The sequence below is a fragment of the Poecile atricapillus genome, chromosome 30 (assembly GCF_030490865.1).
Source record: "Poecile atricapillus isolate bPoeAtr1 chromosome 30, bPoeAtr1.hap1, whole genome shotgun sequence".
NCBI lineage: Eukaryota > Metazoa > Chordata > Aves > Passeriformes > Paridae > Poecile > Poecile atricapillus.
In genome coordinates this window covers 1905781-1924721 of record NC_081278.1, presented here as the reverse complement: position 1 = coordinate 1924721, position 18941 = coordinate 1905781, and the positions used below count along the sequence as shown (strand labels likewise).

At 53.9% G+C, this 18941-nt stretch overlaps 1 protein-coding gene and 1 pseudogene across 1 annotated transcript; one reads left to right on the top strand and one right to left on the bottom strand.

Moving 5' to 3' along the window:
• LOC131589807 (uncharacterized) overlaps positions 1–18941 on the top strand; it is a 583542-nt pseudogene that overhangs the window by 173706 nt on the left and 390895 nt on the right.
• LOC131589898 (uncharacterized) lies at positions 260–1280 on the bottom strand. The gene is made up of 2 exons (XM_058859746.1): positions 1175–1280; positions 260–648 (listed from the first exon to the last, which is right to left on the bottom strand). The coding sequence occupies exons 1-2, from the start codon at positions 1261–1263 to the stop codon at positions 405–407; spliced, it is 333 nt and encodes a 110-aa protein (XP_058715729.1). The 5' UTR covers positions 1264–1280; the 3' UTR covers positions 260–404.

The following is an 18941-nucleotide window of genomic DNA, read 5'->3' as shown; positions in this document are numbered from 1 at the left end:
TTGATTTTCATGTCCAGATGAACTTCTTGTAAATGGGAAGGAAAAGGGAAGAGGTACCATGGAAAATTAATTGCTCAAAATTTGAGTGGCCCAACCACACTAAAAATGAAGTCTAAACTGAAAAAAACTTTTATTTTTTTTTTTTCCTTGGTAGGTGGGGTAAAACATGAAGTGTAAATAAAGTTCTTTGAAAAGGTTCAGCCAGCACCCAGCTGTATGAAAATCAAAAGAGCAAGGTATAAGACAGGGCATGGGAAGAATCTTCAGCCCTTCCTGTTGAAGGTAAAAGAGTAGGAAAAGTGCCTCTGGCTGTTACCCACAGGTAACGTGTTATTGGTAGCCAAGAGCAGGTGCCCCAAGCTGCTGGTGGCCCAAGCCCTGCCATGGCTGGCCCACTTTCAGTCCTAACTGGACCAGGGTGGCCGGCTTGGGAGGGGAGGAGGTGGGGGGATCTCAGGGGGCTTCCTCTTCACAGCCGGGCTGGGGGGCCGTGGGGGAGGCACAGAGTGCTGGTGCTCTGCTTTCCAGGTCGACACCTGCTTCTGAGGCCATGTCTGAGAGCTGTCAAACGAGGCAGTCTCTGGGCTCCCTGGGGGCGAGGCAGAGTCACGCCTTCTTGGCTGGTATGCTGGAGCTGCAGCAGGGTGACTGTGGAGAGAGGAGGTGGCTGAGGCCCCCAGATGCCACTGGCACACAGGGGCCCTCCTGCACAGCAGGGCTCAGAGCGGCCAAGGCTCCCCAGCATGGCTGGAGCTGCTGGCACACCTTGGCCCAGCTGGACAGCTGCCCCTCAAGGCCCCGGTGAGCAGGGGATGGCTCTGGGCAGGGTCCCTGAGCAGGAGCAGGCCCCAGAGCACCTCTGCCTTTCAAGGGCAATCTCGTCCCCGCTCTTTCTCCTGCCCATCTTGCTTTGCCTCTGCCTGCTGCTCCTGGGGCTGCTCTTGGCCAGGCAGCCTCAGTGGAGCCAGCACTGGCTGCAGCCCAAGTGGGCATCCCGGGACAAGGAACAGCAATTAAGAGGCCAATGAAAGGCCTGGGCAGCAGCAGAACTCTCAGCAGAGTTATTTGGGCAACCACTGACTACCCACAAGTGCACAGCAGCCTCACTGGGAATGTTTCCTGACTATGAGCAGCCTTTCAAGAAGCTGGAGGGTGGGGATGAACAACAGCTTACCGTTTCTTGTTCTTCCACCACTGGAATCCAGCATAGCACAGGACCATGGAAAGTGGCACTGTGAACAGTGTCACTACTGTGCCTATCATGCAGGACTTGCGCACATCCTGCGGGCAAAACACTCTTGGGGCGCTCGGTGGATTCTCAGCATTTATATTGGATCTGCCAAGCGCATCTGTGGGAGCAATGGGCAGTGTGAGCCTGTGCCGTGCTGCACTCCTGAGCTGGCAGCACACTGGATATGGCCAGGACATTCTCTGTTTCCCCCAGAGCTGGGGCCTGCAGGCACCTTGCCAGCCCTTGGCACAGACTGTGCCACCAAACAAAACCCAGAAGGCCGAGAGCAGAGCCCTGGACAGCACAGCTGCTTGGGCAGTGGCTCCTTCCAGGGACATGGGCCAAACCCATCCCTGAGCAGCCACTGCCACCCCTGACCCTCCCTGCTCTGTGACAGCTCCCCCAGCCCAAGGGGACAGAGCCAGGCCCTGTCAGGAGCCAGTGCAGCCCCTGCCCAGTTGGCAGCCAGGGCTGGCTGTGGCCCTGGGCTCACGGCAGGGTTCCCACTCGGGGCTGCTCCTGTGTCTTGGGCCTCTGGATGCTTAGGGCCAGCTCCAGGAGCAGCTGCTGGGGGAGAGATGTTGGTGCACAAGTCTCGATTCCCAGGGGCTGGGAATGAGCTCCAGAGGCCTGGAAGCCGCGGCACCTCCAGCTTTGGCTGCTGCTGGGCCATGCAGGCCCTGAGGGAAGAGCGGCTGCCACACAACCCTGCCGAGGGAGAGCCCAGCACAGCAATTACCTCCTGTGTCTGGGCCTGGCATCTCCTCCTTTCCTGCATCAGGAGCTGGCACAGGGCTCTTCCTTCTTCTAGCATATGCCATCATCTGCACAAGCATCTGCTCCAGCACTTGAGAAAGGAAAAGGGAGAGCTGGATAAGATAGAACTGTTCGCCATTAGGGGAGGTGATATCTTTAGGAGGCAATACTTGTCAAAGTCATGGATAAGGGTCAGGAAAATACCCAGGTTACTGGGGCTGGGCCAGGGCCCTCCCTCCTCCAAACAGCCCCTACACCTGATCTACCCCAAGACCAGGAAATTTCAGGGGATCTCAGGGTGTGCATGGCCCATGCTGCAGTTTGGGCTCCCTGCCTGCTGATGCCAAATGCCTTCCTGCAGAAGCTGGGGAGAAGCTGCAGCCAGGCCAGGCTGGGAAACAGCCCAGCAGGGCATGAAAGCAGCAGCAGGGCAGCAAGGCTGCCATGGATCCCTTCCTGCTGTGCCGGGCACAGCGTGTCCAGATGTGCAGAGAAAGCTCCCGGCTGCTGAGTGTCAGGAGAAGACTGAGGGACATGGACCCACCACGGCGTCTCTCCAGATCACTCAGCATCTTGTCCAGAAGTTGGGATGCCTCCAGGGATTTCTTGTCTTCTATGTCTTGGCTCTTCCATCTAGGAGGACCTTAATGGAAAGTAGTTCCATTTCTCCTTCAGACCAGAGTGGCAGTGAGTGCACCTGGGTTCCTGGTGCCCTCCAAGGCACTCCCTCCTCTCTGCCTTCCATTCAGGAGCATGGGCAGGGGAACCATGAGCCTGCAGTGTCCCCACACTGGGATGGAAGGAGCCCCTTACATGGCAGTCAGGGGAGAAAAAACTCCCTGGAGCTGCCAGCAGCTCTGAACTGAGCCCCAGGCAGGGCCAGGGCTTGGCAGCAGCAATGAGAGCAGCTCGGTCTCCCTGGGGCTGGCAAAGGAACCATGCAAGGCACAGCCCTGGGACTCAGCCCTGGGCCCAGCCCCTTCCTCTCTGCTCTTCTCCATGGCTGCACAGAGCACATGGAAGGAGACACTGGCATTGCACATGGCAAGAGATTGACAGCTAAATGCTCCTTCCTCCCATTGACAGCAATGCTGTAGGACCACACAGGGCTCCAGAAGAGAGCGGGGTGATGTTTCCTGAATCCATCAACCTTCAGACTCTTAAGGGAAATGGCATGAGAGTGAGCTCTTCCCACACTCACACTGATAATTCTATGGAGAAAGGGACATAGAGAACTTGCCTCCAGCAATCTCCATGGGTCTCAAAACATTATGTGCCAGGGCTTTCAGATTTTCCATGTCACGATCCCAATCTGGAAGGGAGCACAGATCAGAACCATTCCATGTTGCACTGGGATCCCCTTCTGCCTTAGGGAACTGGGCACTGCAAGGGGGTCAGGTAAGGCTGTGGGAGCCAGATGTCAACGGACATGGCCAAAGCTGCAGAGGGGCCTGGGGAGCTCTAGGCTGGCCCTGGACACTCTCAACACCTTTTCCATGCTCTGTGCAAAGTCCCTGAAAGGCAGGCACTGCCAAGCAGCAGAGATTTACAGCTCAAGCCTCAGCAGGGTTCAGGCCCAGAGGCACAGCAATTACCTCCTGGGACTGTGCCTGGCACGGCCTCCCTTCCTGCAGCAGAGGCTGCCCATGAGCCACTGCTTCCTCTGGGAAATGGCACCTTCAGCACAGCCTTTTGGTTCACCTCTGGAGGAAGGAAAAGCCACAGCTGGATCGGATGGAACCATTCCCCTTTCAGGGAAGTGGTATCATCATGATGCGATACTAGTCCAGGTCATGGATAAGGATTAAGAAATCATATAAATTTATGGGATCAGCCAGAGCCCTCCCTCCTCCAAACAGCCCCTACACCTGATCTACTCCAAGACCAGGAAATTTCAGGGGATCTCAGGGTGTGCATGGCCCATGCTGCAGTTTGGGCTCCCTGTCAGCTGATGCCAAATGCCTTCCTGCAGAGGCTGGGGAGAAGCTGCAGCCAGGCCAGGCTGGGAAATATCCCTGCAGGCCGTTAAAACAGCAGCGGGGCAGCAAGGCTGCCATGGATCCCTTCCTGCTGTGCCAGGCACGGTGTGTCCAGATGTGCAGAGAAAGCCCCCAGCTGCTGAGTGTCAGGAGAAGGCTGAGGGACATGGACCCACCTTGTCCTCCCTGCAGCATTTCCTTCAGCATTTGCTGCATGGTATTGGATGACTCATGGGGTTTCATAAGTCCTGCAACTTTGTTCTTTCCTCTTGGAGGACCTTATAAAAATATATATATATCCATTTCCCAGGAATGCATCCTACAAAATCAGGGTTCAGCTTGTGGGATCAGCAAGGACACAATACTCACCCCTGCGACGGGAGCTGGGCTTGTGTGCAGCATCCAGCCCAGGAGCCTGGAAAGTCCTCCCTGCAGACACACCTGTAACTCAACAGCCACAGAAGCTTCAGTCATCTCTGCTGATCTGCACAGGCAGCACTGAGCCACAGGAGTGGTGAGGGGATCACGCAGGACGAGGGCACACACGTGCACAGCTCTGTCCTGGCACCTGCAGCGATGCTGCCCTGGCTGAGCTTTGGGCTCTGAGCTGGCAGGTCTCCCAGGGGGAAGGGCCATGACCTACCCTCGCCATCTCCCAGAGCCTCAGTCCTGGGTGTGGGTTGGGAAGCCAGATCACCTTCACCAAGAGGCTTGGCTGCAAAGAAAGGTAGAACAGAAAAGCTCCCATGGCTCTGAAGGAGACCCTCAGGCTCCCTGGGGCTGGCAAAGGAACCACACGAGGCACAGCCCTGGGACACAGCCCTGGGCCCAGCCCCTTCCTCTCTTCGCTTCTCGGTGGCTGCACAGAGCACATGGAAGGAGACACTGGCATTGCACATGGCAAGAGATTGACAGCTAAATGCTCCTTCCTCCCACTGACAGCAATGCTGAGGGATTACTCAGGGCTCCAGAAGGGAGCAGAGCGAGGTTTCCAGAATCCATCAACCTTCAGACACTTAAGTGAAGTGGCACGTGAGTGAGCTCTTGCCACATTGACACTGATTATTCTGTGCAGAAAGGGACATTGAGAACTTGCCTCCAGCATTCTCCATGGGTCTCAAACCGTCATGTCCCAGGGCATTCAGATTCTCCATGTCACCATCCCAATCTAGAAGGGAGCACAGATCAGAACCATTCCATGGTTCACATGGTTTTCTGAGATCTTCTTCTGCCTTAGGGAACTGGGCACTGCAAGGGGGTTGGTTAAGGCTGTGGGAGCCAGATGTCAATGGACATGGCCAAAGCTGCAGAGGGGCCTGGGGAGCTCTGGGCTGGCCCTGGACACTCTCAACACCTTTTCCATGCTCTGTGCAAAATCCCTGAAAGGCAGGCACTGCCAAGCAGCAGTGATGGCAGTTCAAGCCTCAGCAGGTCTCAGGCCCAGAGGCACAGCAATTACCTCCTGGGACTGTGCCTGGCACGGCCTCCCTTCCTGCAGCAGAGGCTGCCCATGAGCCACTGCTTCCTCCAGGAAATGGCACCTTCAGCACAGCCTTTTGATCCTTCTCTGGAGAAAGGAAAAGCCACAGCTGGATCAGGTGGAACCATTCCCTTTTCAGGGAAGTGGTATCATCATGATGCAATATTAGTCCAGGTCATGGATCAGGATTAGGAAATGATATAAACTTATGGCATTGGCCAGAGCCCTGCCTCCTCCAAACAGCCCCTGAACCTGATCTACCCCAAGACCAGGAAATTTCAGGAGATCTCAGGGTGTGCATGGCCCATGCTGCAGTTTGGGCTCCCTGTCAGCTGATGCCGAATGCCTTCCTGCAGAGGCTGGGGAGAAGCTGCAGCCAGGCCAGGCTGGGAAACAGCCCTGTAGGCCATGAAAGCAGCACTGGGGCAGCAAGGCTGCCATGGATCCCTTTCTGCTGTGCCCGGCATGGCGTGTCCAGATGTGCAGAGAAAGCCCCCGGCTGCTGAGTGTCAGGAGAAGGCTGAGGGACATGGACCCACCTTGTCCTCCCTGCAGCATTTCCTTCAGCATTTGCTGCATGGTATTGGATGGCTCATGGAGTTTCTGGTGTCCTGTAGCTTTGTTCTTTCCTCTTGGAGGACCTTATAAAAAAATATATATCCCTTTCCAAGGAATGGATCCTACAAAATCAGGGTTCAGCTAGTGGGATCAGCAAGGACACAATACTCACCCCTGCGACGGGAGCTGGGCTTGTGTGCAGCATCCAGCCCAGGAGCCAGGAAAGTCCTCCCTGCAGACACACCTGTAACTCAACAGCCACAGAAGCTTCTGTCATCTCTGCTGATCTGCACAGGCAGCACTGAGCCGCAGGAGTGGTGAGGGGATCACGCAGGACGAGGGCACACACGTGCACAGCTCTGTCCTGGCACCTGCAGCGATGCTGCCCCGGCCGAGCCTTGGGCTCTGAGCTGGCAGCTCTCCCAGGGGGAAGGGCCATGACCTACCCTCGCCATCTCCCAAAGCCTCAGTCCTGGGTGTGGGTTGAGAAGCCAGATCACCTTCACCAAGAGGCTTGGCTGCAAAGAAAGGTAGAACAGAAAAGCTCCCATGGCTCTGAAGGAGATCCTCAGGCTACCTGGGGCTGGCAAAGGAACCATGCAAGGCACAGCCCTGGGACACAGCCCTGGGCCCGGCCCCTTCCCTCTCTGCTCTTCTTGGAGGCTGCACAGAGCACAAGGAAGGAGACACTGGCATTGCACATGGCAAGAGATTGACAGCTAAATGCTCCTTCCTCCCACTGACAGCAATGCTGTGGGATCACTCAGGGCTCCAGAAGGGAGCAGAGCGAGGTTTCCAGAATCCATCAACCTTCAGACACTTAAGTGAAGTGGCACGTGAGTGAGCTCTTGCCACATTGACACTGATTATTCTGTGCAGAAAGGGACATTGAGAACTTGCCTCCAGCATTCTCCATGGGTCTCAAACCATCATGTCCCAGGGCTTTCAGATGCTCCATATCACCATCCCAATCTAGAAGGGAGCACAGATCAGAACCATTTCATGGTGTGCTGGGATCCCCTTCTGCCTTAGGGAACTGGGCACTGCAAGGGGGTTGGGGAAGGCCGTGGGAGCCAGATGTCAATGGACATGGCCAAAGCTGCAGAGGGGCCTGGGGAGCTCTAGACTGGTCTTGGACACTCTCAACAGCTTTTCCATGCTCTGTGCAAAATCCCTGAAAGGCAGGCAATGCCAGGCAGCAGAGATTTACAGCTCAAGCCTCAGCAGGTCTCAGGCCCAGAGGCACAGAAATTACCTCCTGGGACTGTGCCTGGCACAGCCTCCCTTCCTGTAGCAGAGGCTGCCCATGAGCCACTGCTTCCTCTGGGAAATGGCACCTTCAGCACAGCCTTTTGGTTCACTTCTGGAGGAAGGAAAAGCCACAGCTGGATCAGGTGGAACCATTCCCTTTTCAGGGAAGTGGTATCATCATGATGCAATACTAGTCCAGGTCATGGATAAGGTTTAGGAAATCATATAAACTTATGGCATTGGCCAGAGCCCTCCCTCCTTCAAACAGCCCCTACACCTGATCTACCCCAAGACCAGGAAATTTCAGGGGATCTCAGGGTGTGCATGGCCCATGCTGCAGTTTGGGCTCCCTGCCTGCTGATGCCGAATGCCTTCCTGCAGAGGCTGGGGAGAAGCTGCAGCCAGGCCAGGCTGGGAAACAGCCCTGTAGGCCATGAAAGCAGCACTGGGGCAGCAAGGCTGCCATGGATCTGGTTCCTGCTGTGCCCAGCATGGCGTGTCCAGATGTGCAGAGAAAGCCCCCGGCTGCTGAGTGTCAGGAGAAGGCTGAGGGACATGGACCCACCTTGTCCTCCCTGCAGCATTTCCTTCAGCATTTGCTGCATGGTATTGGATGGCTCATGGGGTTTCTGGTGTCCTGTAGCTTTGTTCTTTCCTCTTGGAGGACCTTATAAAAATATATATATATCCATTTCCCAGGAATGCATCCTACAAAATCAGGGTTCAGCTTGTGGGATCAGCAAGGACACAATACTCACCCCTGCGACGGGAGCTGGGCTTGTGTTCAGCATCCAGCCCAGGAGCCTGGAAAGTCCTCCCTGCAGACACACCTGTAACTCAACAGCCACAGAAGCTTCAGTCATCTCTGCTGATCTGCACAGGTAGTACTGAACCACAGGAGCGGTGAGGGGATCACGCAGGGCGAGGGCACACACGTGCACAGCTCTGTCCTGGCACCTGCAGCGATGCTGCCCTGGCTGAGCTTTGGGCTCTGAGCTGGCAGCTCTCCCAGGGGGAAAGGCCGTGACCTACCCTCGCCATCTCCCAGAGCCTCAGTCCTGGGTGTGGGTTGAGAAGCCAGATCACCTTCACCAAGAGGCTTGGCTGCAAAGAAAGGCAGGACAGAAGAGCTCCCATGGCTCTGTAGGAGATCCTCAGGCTCCCTGGGGCTGGCAAAGGAGCCACACAAGGCACAGCCCCGGGACACAGCCCTGGGCCCGGCCCCTTCCCCCTCTGCTCTTCTCGGTGGCTGCACAGAGCACAAGGAAGGAGACACTGGCATTGCACATGGCAAGAGATTGACAGCTAAATGCTCCTTCCTCCCACTGACAGCAATGCTGTGGGATCACTCAGGGTTCCAGAAGGGAGCAGAGCAAGGTTTCCAGAATCCATCAACCTTCAGACTCTTAAGTGAAGTGGCACGTGAGTAAGTCCTTGCCACATTGACACTGATTATTCTGTGCGGAAATGTACATTGAGAACTTGCCTCCAGCATTCTCCATGGGTCTCAAACCGTCATGTCCCAGGGCTTTCAGATTCTCCATGTCACCATCCCAATCTAGAAGGGAGCACAGATCAGAACCATTCCATAGTGTGGTAGGATCCCCTTCTGCCTTAGGGAACTGGGCACTGCAAGGGGTTTGGTAAGGCCGTGGGAGCCAGATGTCAATGGACATTGCCAGAGCTGCAGAGGGGCCTGGGGAGCTCTGGGCTGGCTCTGGTCACTCTCCACCCTCTTTGCAGGCCCTGTGCAACATCCCTGGAGAGGCAGCAGGACCAGCCCAGGGCCCCTGGGCACTCTCTCTCTCCCACAGAGGAAACCCTCCGTAAAGTCCTGGGGAAAACCATCCCCAAAGCTTCCCAGGGAGAAGGAAGTGCTGTCCCACGAACGGGAAGCCAGGCCATGGGCTCACCTGCTCGCCGTGCTCGCCACGGAGCAGCCTGGGCAGCCCTGTCAGGCAGGGCCACTGCCAGGAGGATCAGGAGAAAGAGGCGCAGAGCAAAGGCCATGGTGCCTTGCCCACTGCCAGTCCTGCAGCTCTTGCTGCCACCACTGTCCTGACACCGCAGTCCCAATGTCAGCACCGCTGCTGCCGCCGCCGCTCCTGCCGCAACAGTCGTGGTCAAGGACTGACTGCTCGGTCCTTGTGGTGCTGTGCAACCACAGGGCTCTGGGACCTCTGTGACCTCAGAGCCTGCTGTGACCTCAGCCTGCTGTCACTGCAGAGACTGCTGTGACCTCATGGCCAGGGTGGAATTGTGTAGGGAGTGGGATCTGCCTCCTTCAGTAGAGAGCTCATCCTGCCCAGCAGCTCTGTCCAAGGGCTATGACACCGTCCCAGCCCAGCTGATTTCAGAGTCTGGGGAATGAAGGGATGGAGAGCAGCCCTGCTGAGAAGGACTTGTGGCTGCTGCAAGGAGAGAGGCTGGACACAAGCCAGCCATGTGCCTCCAAAGGAGGGTGCCCAGCAGCTTGAAGGAGGTGATTCCACCACCCCTCTGCTCTGGTGTAAGCCCACCTGGAGCACTGCATCCACCTCTGGGTGTCCAACACAGGAAGGACATGGTCCTGTTGGAGCTGGTCCAGAGGAGGGATAAAATGCTCTGAGGGCTGGAGCTCCTCTGCTTTGGAGACAGGCTGGGATAGCTGGGGGTGTTCAGCCTGGAAGAGAGAAGGCTCCACGGAGACCTGATTGCTCCCTTTCAGTACTTTAAGGGGGCTTGTAAAAAAGATGGGACCAAATTTTTAGTAGGGCCTGTTGTGACAAGACTGAGGGGGAATGTTATCAATCTAAAAGATGGGAGATTCAGACTAGACATAAGAAAGACCTTTTTTACACTGTGGGTTTTGAAACCCTGGCACAGGTTGTCTGAAGAGGTGGGCATTCATCCCTGCTGACATTCAAGCTCCTGCTCTGAGCAACCTGACCTAAAGGTGTCCCTGCTCACTGCAGGGCATTGCACTAGATGGCCTTTAAATGTCACCTCCAAACCAAGCCATTCTGTGCTCCTGTGCACCATCAAAGCAGTGCTGGAATAATGCTGGGGTGATGATGCTGGCACCTGTGTTTTGGTAGTTGTGCCATTTACCTGTTGGCCAAGAGAGGATTGATGGGCTGCACAGTGAAGTCTGCAAAGAACAGTGTGCTCAAGGAGAAACAGGAGAGGAACATGGCTTCCAGTTCAGATAAATGCCAGCATTTTACTGCCCATCCCTTTTTAAGAAATAAAGGAATGTTCTGAAGATCCCTTCAATGTGGGTGCACCATTGGCTGTATCAGTACTTGTGTTCTGTAAAACAGCTAAGTTGTTACAGCTTTTTGCCCCATTTATCACTGGATAAAATCCAAATACTGCATTGCTCCATGTCTACTTTCTTCCAAGTAAAGGCAGATTTTGTTCATTCTTGAGTGGAACATATTCATCTGTTGACAAGCAAATTCTTCTTGCCATTCACACAATGTTGATTTGCTCTAATCGGATTGTAATTAAGATCTACCACTCATTGTAATTAAGACTGATGGATTGTGAGGCAAAGTGTTGCATAATTTTCCCTGGAGAGAGTTTTTCTCTAATTCAATGACATATGAAGACAGGTGTAGCCTACCATACTTCTGGCATTAGTCTCCCACTCTGTCCTTTCCTCTCACCCAAGGGGAGGATCGAGGTCTGCAGGTCTCATCTGTGCACTGAAAGAGTTAATATCTCACCCAGACCTGCAGATGGTCATGATGGTTTCTGCCGGGCAGTGGCCGAAGCAGTCATGGTGATGGATTTCAGGCAGCGCTGGGGCTGTGCCAAGATCTCAGGGGGCCCGGCCAGAACAGTTGTGGCTGTTCTGCCCACATGGCTGGTCCCAGGCCCCTGCTCCCTTCAATTTCAGCTGCGGGCCCATGGCTTCCCCTCCCTGTGCCCGGCAGCCGCTGGGGCCGTGCGGGTCGTGGTGAAGGGGGCCTGGCGGAGCCCGGCTCGGTGCAGGCCAGGGTGGAGCGGGGCCGGCCTGACCAGCACCCAGTTAACTCTTCACAGCTGGAAACAACAGAGAGCTTTCCTCGGCTTAACTGTCTTTCAAATGTGGATTTCACAGAGGCAGACCCAGCTTCCAATTGGTTTAATAAGGTGTCAATTCTCAGAGCCAGCCAGCTATTGGTTTTGCTAAGCACAGAGGATGTTCTTAGCAGCCCCCTCCTAGAAAAATCATTTGCATGGGTGGCTTCTTCCCTCCTCAACAAATACCAACTAATATAAAACCACCACAGACATTCAGGGTGGAATAGGAAGCAATTTTGAAGCAACTGTATTAAAGCAAAATCAGTTATTAAGCACAGATTGATGTCACTCCCCCAGACCACTGGAGAGGCACAGTGACTCCACCACCTCCCCTCTGGCCAGCCCATTCCAATTCCCAATCAACCTTTCTGGGAAGAACTCCTTCCTATTGTCCAGCCTAAACCTGCTCTGGTGCAGCTCAAGGCTGTGTCTCCTTGTCCTGCCCTCCAGCAGATCCACACTCGCAGCCAGCTTGGTGTCATCTGCAATTTGTGAGTGCTGGACTCGACCCCCTCAGCCAGACCCTGAGTGAAGATATTAAACAGGACTGGGCCCAGCACAGATCCCTGGGGACACCACCAGGGACTGGAAACCAGCTGGATGCAGCACCATCCCCACCACTCTCTGGGCCTGGCCTCCAGCCAGTTCTGAAGCCAGCAAAGAGTGCTCCTGTCCAATCCGTGGGCTGCAGCTTTTCCAGGGAATGCTGTGGCTCTCCGTGTCCAAGGCCTTGCTGAAGTCCAACTAGACGCATCCAGAGCCTTTCCTGCACCCACCAGGTGGGTCAGCTGGTTGTAAAAGGAGATCAGGTTGGTCAGGCAGGACCTGCCCCTCCTAAAGCCACGCTGGCTGGGTCTGACCCCTGGGCCATCCTGGAGGTGCCGTGTGATGGCACTCAAGGGGATCTGTTCCAAAACCTCACCAGGCACTGAGCTCAGGCTGACAGGCCTGGAGTTCCCCAGAGCCTCCTGCCAGCCCTTCTTGGGGATGGGCTCACACTGGCCCCTCCAGTCCTCTGGGACCTCCCCAGTGAGGCAGGACTGACGGGGAGAAATGATGGAGAGCAGCATGGGGAGCTCATCCACCAGCTCCCTCATCCCCCTAGCATGGATCCCATCTGATCCCATCCACCTATGAGCATCTGAGTGGCTCAGTAGGTCTCTGACTGCTTCCTCCTGGATTACAGGGGACTGTTGTGCTCCCTGTCCTCATCTACCAGCTCAGGAGAACACTTGTCCTGAGGAAAACCTGTCTTGATGTTGAAAACTGAGGCAAAGAAGGTGTTGAGTACCTCAGCCTTTTCCTCATCTTTGTTAACCACATCCACCCCAATAAGGAATGGAGGTTGTCCGTAGCCTTCCTTTTGCCATTAATGTATATGTATAAATATATTTATTATCCTTCACAGAAGCAGCCAGGTTAAGCTCTAATTGAGCTTTCACCTCTCTTCTTTTCTTTCTGCATGACCTAATGACATCCTTAAACATTTCCTGAGTTGCCTGTCCCTCTGTCCAAAGGTGATGCACCCTCATCTTTTCCTTGAGCTCCTCCAAAATCTCCCTGCCCAGCCAAGCTAGTGATTTTCCTCACTAGCTCATTTTTTGTCACAGAGGGACAGGCTGTTCCTGCTCCTTCAAGATTTTTTTCTTGAAGTGTGTCCATCCTTCCTGGAATCCTTTGTTTTAAAAGGCTGTTCAAAATCAGTATCTGATTTGGTAGTCCTCAAATCTGTATCCTTAATTGGCTGAAGTCCATTCTTCTTAAGTCCAGTGTAGAAGTTTTGTTGATGCCCCTCCTTCTTTCACAGAATATTTCAAAACTCAATGATTTCATGGCCACTGTACCCCAGGCAGCCTCCAACCCCCACAACCCCCAGAAGCCCTTCTCTGTTTGTGAACAGCAGGAGACACAGCTTTCCTTGGCAGTGGCAAGAGAAGGAAACCTCCCCAAAGTGCAGCCTGGCAGGTTCAGCCTGGAGGGGAGGAGGAAGAAAAGTCCCTGCCAGGGTAGAATTTTGGTGCAGGAGGTGTCCCAGCGTGAGACTGGACCATGCCATGGCTGAGTGTGCCAGGAGCCGGCAGTCAGTGGGGCCCAGGGATGCTCCAAGGGACTTGGAGTTTTGCTTCTGACTCCTTGAGCAGCTTCTTCAACCTTCTCTCATTGCCTGAGGGTCCTGAACTCAGCCCCAAATCCACCCTGGGGTTCATTAAAATACAGAAAGCCTCGGGGGCTCTTTCTCTTCATTCCGTTGTCTTCAAGTCCAAGGCTTGTGCAGCTGCTTGGAGTCAGTTTGGAGTTCTGTTAAGGAGGAAGATTTGAAAATCCACTATGTTTTTTATTTTATTTAAATCAAGGATGTATTTTTTTATTTTCTGGTTGATAGACAGAAGCATTCCCCAAGTGATCCTGATGCTGAATGTCTCCTTAGGAGGTCTGGTCAGGGAGAAGAATGAGCCCCTTGTGGGCTGCCCCTGTTTGGACAACCTGCTCCTCACCCTGAGCCTCACCATGTCTGACATGGCCCACCTGGGAATGACATCCCAAAACATTGAAAACATTTATCAATTTTTCTTTATCAATAAATCTAATAAATTAATAAAAATAAAATTTTATTTTTTATAATAATATTATTCTGTATTTTAAAACTTAATTTTAATATTTATATAAAATAATTGATACATTTTTAGCAACTAAAAACATTATCCATCTTTGCTTCTAAGTACCACAATTCCCTTCATTAATTAATTGACCACTATTTCTCCCTCTTTATGCTAATTAGTCCTATTTTTAGTCCGTTAATCATCTTTTTTTATCATTTTCTCAGACACGGTAAATGGCGCCACTTTGGGGCCCATGGAAACTTTTCTGGGGAATATTTGGGGCAGTTTTGGGTCTGGGGAGGGAATTTAGAGAGAATTTGGGGGTTGTGGAGGACAGTTGGGGGAGCTGGGTGGGCACTTGGAGGGGCACTTAGGGATTCTGTGAGACAATTCGGGGTCCGGGGGTGAACTTGGAGGTCAGGGACGTGAATCTGGGGGCTCTCCAGGGTCTGGGCGGGCACTTGGGGGGCTGTAACGAGGATCGCTGGGCAGCGGGGCATGATGGGAGTTCTAGGCATCGGTATAATATTGTTTAATGGGGCCGCGGAGCATCACGGGAGTTGTAGGCGCAGCTCCAATGGGTTCCGGTGGGGCGTGGGGCATGACGGGAGATGGAGTCACGGCTGGAATGGCGCTCTATGGGCGCCGCGGAGCATGATGGGAGCTGTAGTCCCGGAAGTGGTTCGGAAGGCGTGCGTTTGGCGGTGCGGGAAGGCACTTGAGGGACCCTTGCGTCCGAGGCGTGGCTGCAGGTCCTCGAGGCGAATGTATACGGCTCGGGAGCACTTGGGGAGAACCTGGGGAGCTCTAACTGGGCTCTTTAGGGCACGGGGCACGGCAGGAGGTTTGGGTGCGGAACTGTGTTCTGAGATGATGGGAGATGAATTCCCAGCAGTGGCTGGAAGGGGCATCTGTGGGGTCGGGAGCATTCAGGGATCCGGGGATGTTTTGGGGGGTCCCGAACCGGCGCTGAGGGGGCACTCGGGGATCTTGGAGGGTTTGGGGGAGACTTATGGGACATTTGGGGGTGATCCCGGGGTTCTGGGGAGCGCAGGGCATATTCCCAGTTCCTCACAACCTGGTCTCAATTGCCCCCTGCAGCCTCCTACTCACTGCCAGTATCATCCCAGTATGATATCCCAGTATGATATCCCAGTATGATGTCAGTACACAGCCAGTGCAATCTCAGCCACTGCCAGGACGATCCCAGGATGATCCCAGTACAAACAAGTCCCTGCCAGTGCTGCCACTCCTGGGATCCCCCAGCCCTCTCTGTGTTCTCCCCTCCCGCATCTCCCCAGAGGAGCCCCAAGGGCTGGCGGTCCCCAGCCTGGGTCCCCAGCCAGCCCCAGGTTGGACCTGCAGCCCCCAATTTTCCCAGTTTCCCTCTCCTTTTCCCCATGCCGGGTCCCCCCTGCCCCCAGCAGGTGGGAGCAGCGGAGAGCCCCGCGCTGCCCATCCCGACCTGTCCCAGCTCCATCCCCGCTCGGGAACGGGGCACTGAGGGTGTCACTGCTCCTGGAGGAGGAGGAGGAGGGATGAAAGAGGAGCAGGAGGAGGCAGAGGGACAAATGAGGATCAGGGAAAGGAGAAGGAGCCACAAGGTCGAGCACTCCCTGAATTCATAGCCCCCCACCTGTGGGATCATCACCCACCATCCCACAGGTGATCGGCGAGCGGGAGCTTTGCCTGGATATCCTGGGGGGTCCCTGGGTTGGGTTTATTTGGAGGGGGATGTTTGGAGAATGTGGAACTCCAAAGCTGAGTGGAAAATCCTACTTGGGGGGACATTGGGGGCTCCCACCATCCGTAAGTGGGGAGATGGAAACAGGAGGAACTTTTCAGATTCCTGGCACTCCCAGCAGCCTGGGAAGGGCAGGGACTGAGCAGACAGGTGATCCCCAGTGCAAGTGTGACCCCCCAGCAGCTGGGACAGGGGGGAACCCTTGAACCCCAAACAGGAGAGACTAGAGATGGGGAAATCCTGGGAGGCATTTTCAGGGCTGAATCTTGGTGTTTTTTAGAGGTTTTATGGACCCCAGATGTCCGGTGACTTCTAGAGATGAGCTTGGACAGAGAGACAAGCAAACTCAATGTCCTCATCCCTTGTATTTCCTCAAACCAGGATTCCCCATTCCCAAACCTTGTCTGAATGGAGAGGAAGGCTGTGAGGAAGAGGAAGATGCCCCGGGACACCCAGGCAGGTGAGGAGGAAGTCAGTGCCCCTTTCCCCCTCTCTCCTGCTCCATCTCCCAGACCAGCCTGGCCCCAGCTGCAGGACAACCCCGCTGCCGACGCCATCCTGCTGGGAACACACTGGGGTGATCTCCTTCCCCTTCCCTCTGGCACAGAGGCAAATCCCATCCTCTCTTTGTCCTTCCTCTCCCAGACAAGGAACTGAGGATGGAGACCAGGGAGGACAAATCCCCACGGCAGAACCTCAAGGAAGAGGCTGATTTGGGCAGCTCCACATTCCAGGAATCCATTGAGGAGGAAAAGCCCCAGAGATCCCGCAGGAGGAGGGGCTCCAAACGCAGCCCAGGGTGCTCTGAGGAGGAAAGACCCACCCTGTGCCAGGAAGGCGGCCGGAGATCCAGCCGGGGCTCTGAGCTGGTGGTCCATGAGCAGCTTCAGGATGGGGAGAAGCGCTACAAGTGCTTGGAGTGTGGGAAGAGCTTCAGCCAGAGCAACAGCCTGATCAGTCACCAGATGATCCACACTGGGGAATGGCCCTACAAGTGTGGGGAATGTGGGAAGGGCTTCAGCTGTAACTCCAAACTCATCATCCACCAGCGCAGCCACACTGGGGAGAGGCCCTACGAGTGTCCTGAGCGTGGGAAGAGTTTTCGGATCAGCTCCAGTCTCCTCGTGCACCAGCGGATTCACACAGAGGAGAGGCCCTTCCGCTGCCCCGACTGTGGGGAGGGCTTCAAGCACAACTCCACCCTCACCATTCACCGGCGCATCCACACTGGGGAGAGGCCCTTCAAGTGTGGGGAATGTGGGAAGAGCTTCAGCCGGAGGTCCCAACTGACCATCCATCAGATGATCCACACTGGGGAGAGGCCCTACGAGTGTCCAGAATGTGGGAAGAGGTTTCAGACCAGCTTACAGTTCCTCAGGCACCAGCAGATTCACACGGATGAGAGGCCCTTCCGCTGCCCCGACTGTGGGGAGTGCTTCAAGCAAAACTCTCACCTCATCACCCACCGGCGCATCCACACTGGGGAGAAGCCCTACAAGTGTGAGGAATGTGGGAAGGGGTTCAGCCAGAGCTCCAGCCTCCGTACCCACAAACGCATCCATACCGGGGAGAGGCCCTATGAGTGTCCCCAGTGTGGGAAGAACTTCTCAGACAGCTCTCACTTGACGAAACACAAACGGAGGCACCACTAAGGGAAGCCCTGCGAGTGCTCCAAGTGCAGGAAGAGCTTCGTGCGCTGCTCCAACTCCATCCCCCATCAGAGGACCCATGTTGGGCAGAGCCCTGATGGCCCACGTTCCCTGTGATCTGTGTTGGGAAGACACTGGGCTGGTGGTCATTTTGGTTTCGTTCTAATTATCTTTAGGTTCATCTTCATCCCTTCGAAACAGACTAAATTGGGGTAAAAATCAACAAATTAATGGCATCTAATTAATCAATGGCATCTAAAGCCTCACATTTTACTAGTGCTTCAAGAGAGTCTGGGAATCAGGGAGCTACTTGAGAGTATTTGGGGGTTGTGGGGTATTTGGTGTAGTTGTCTCCATTTCTTGGCACTCAAAGAGATGAGGGGCTTCAATCTGTCACCTCAAGACCTCTCAGTGCCTCTGAATGCTAGTCAGTCCCACCCCAAAATTATTCAATTCCACCCCCCCTCCGGCTATGATGCACTTAGTTTTAGCTTTCATATTTTTCATTTTCTGTACTGCCTAGGTTTGTAGTTTTGAACTTCATATTAATTGTTAGTGTCAGAAAAAATTAATCCACAAACACCAGAGGTTTATATCCAAAAAGGAGACAGAGGAGTCCTTTTAATTTATTCAAATATAGGGAGAGGCCATGGGGAATTCCCCTGGGATCTCTCTAATTTTTGGAGGGCGCAGCCTCCCTTTTATCCTAATTCCCAGCCATACGTCCCTTCTCCCTTTCCCCATAGGCTGAGGGATTTGAGAGGTACAGACTTCCTGGTACGCATGATACCTGAGATACCATCCCTCCTCCCCCCAGTGCATAATCTCCTTCTTAGTTCTTAGCCCTTGTGGAATTTTATGGTGTTTCCCCAGTGTATCTTTCATCTTTCAGTTGAATCCATCCCATTGTTTCTGTTATCTCTCAGTGATCGTTTCATTTTATCAGCAGACTCACAGTTTGTTTGTAAAGACAAGTGTCACTCTGATAGTATAAGGTTTTAAAATCTTAGAAAATTCAGGGACTTAGAAAGAAAGTTAGGTTTGGTGAGCCCGGGAGAAGTAGGCCCTGGGAAATGTTAGGCTAAAGATCATGTCAAACTGCACCTGTGTAATCGATATATGATAAATTATACAATTGTTAGATGTGATTAGATATAATTATTGGTTAAAGAACATGAGGAACAATGTTAGGGGGTTGAGGGGGATCACAAGAAATCCATGCTTGGGTAAAAACAATGCATACAATAGAACAATGTAAGTTTAATAATTAATATGTAAGTTATATAACGATAGAGTATAAAAACACGTTGAACTCAAAACCAAGTCAGGTCAGATTTGGGTATGTGTACCCCTGACACCCAGATCTCTTATTAAAGCACCTTCATATAATCATTCTGTGATTATGTGTGTTCCTGAACACTAACATTTTGGCGACCCCAGATGGGACCTTGTGAGTGCTGCTGAGCGAACTCGCGACCCGATCACACTCCAGCCAGCACCGAGGGATTCTCGGGGACCCCATCAGCTGCGACCATCTCTGCTGCTCACAATTTCCCCAGGAGAGAAAGGTAAGGTGCTTTACTTTGGTTTGGGTGCCTGCCAGTAAGACACAGTGAAAGCTGTGCGTGGTTGGGCTAAAGGAA

Excerpts from the sequence above, each read along its gene's own strand:
- LOC131589898 (XM_058859746.1), bottom strand. The coding sequence starts at position 1,263 with ATGATAGGCACAGTAGTGACACTGTTCACAGTGCCACTTTCCATGGTC. Across the intron at positions 649-1,174 it reads TGGTGGAAGAACAAGAAACG|TCACCCTGCTGCAGCTCCAG; the intron begins GTAAGCTGTTGT and ends CTCTCTCCACAG.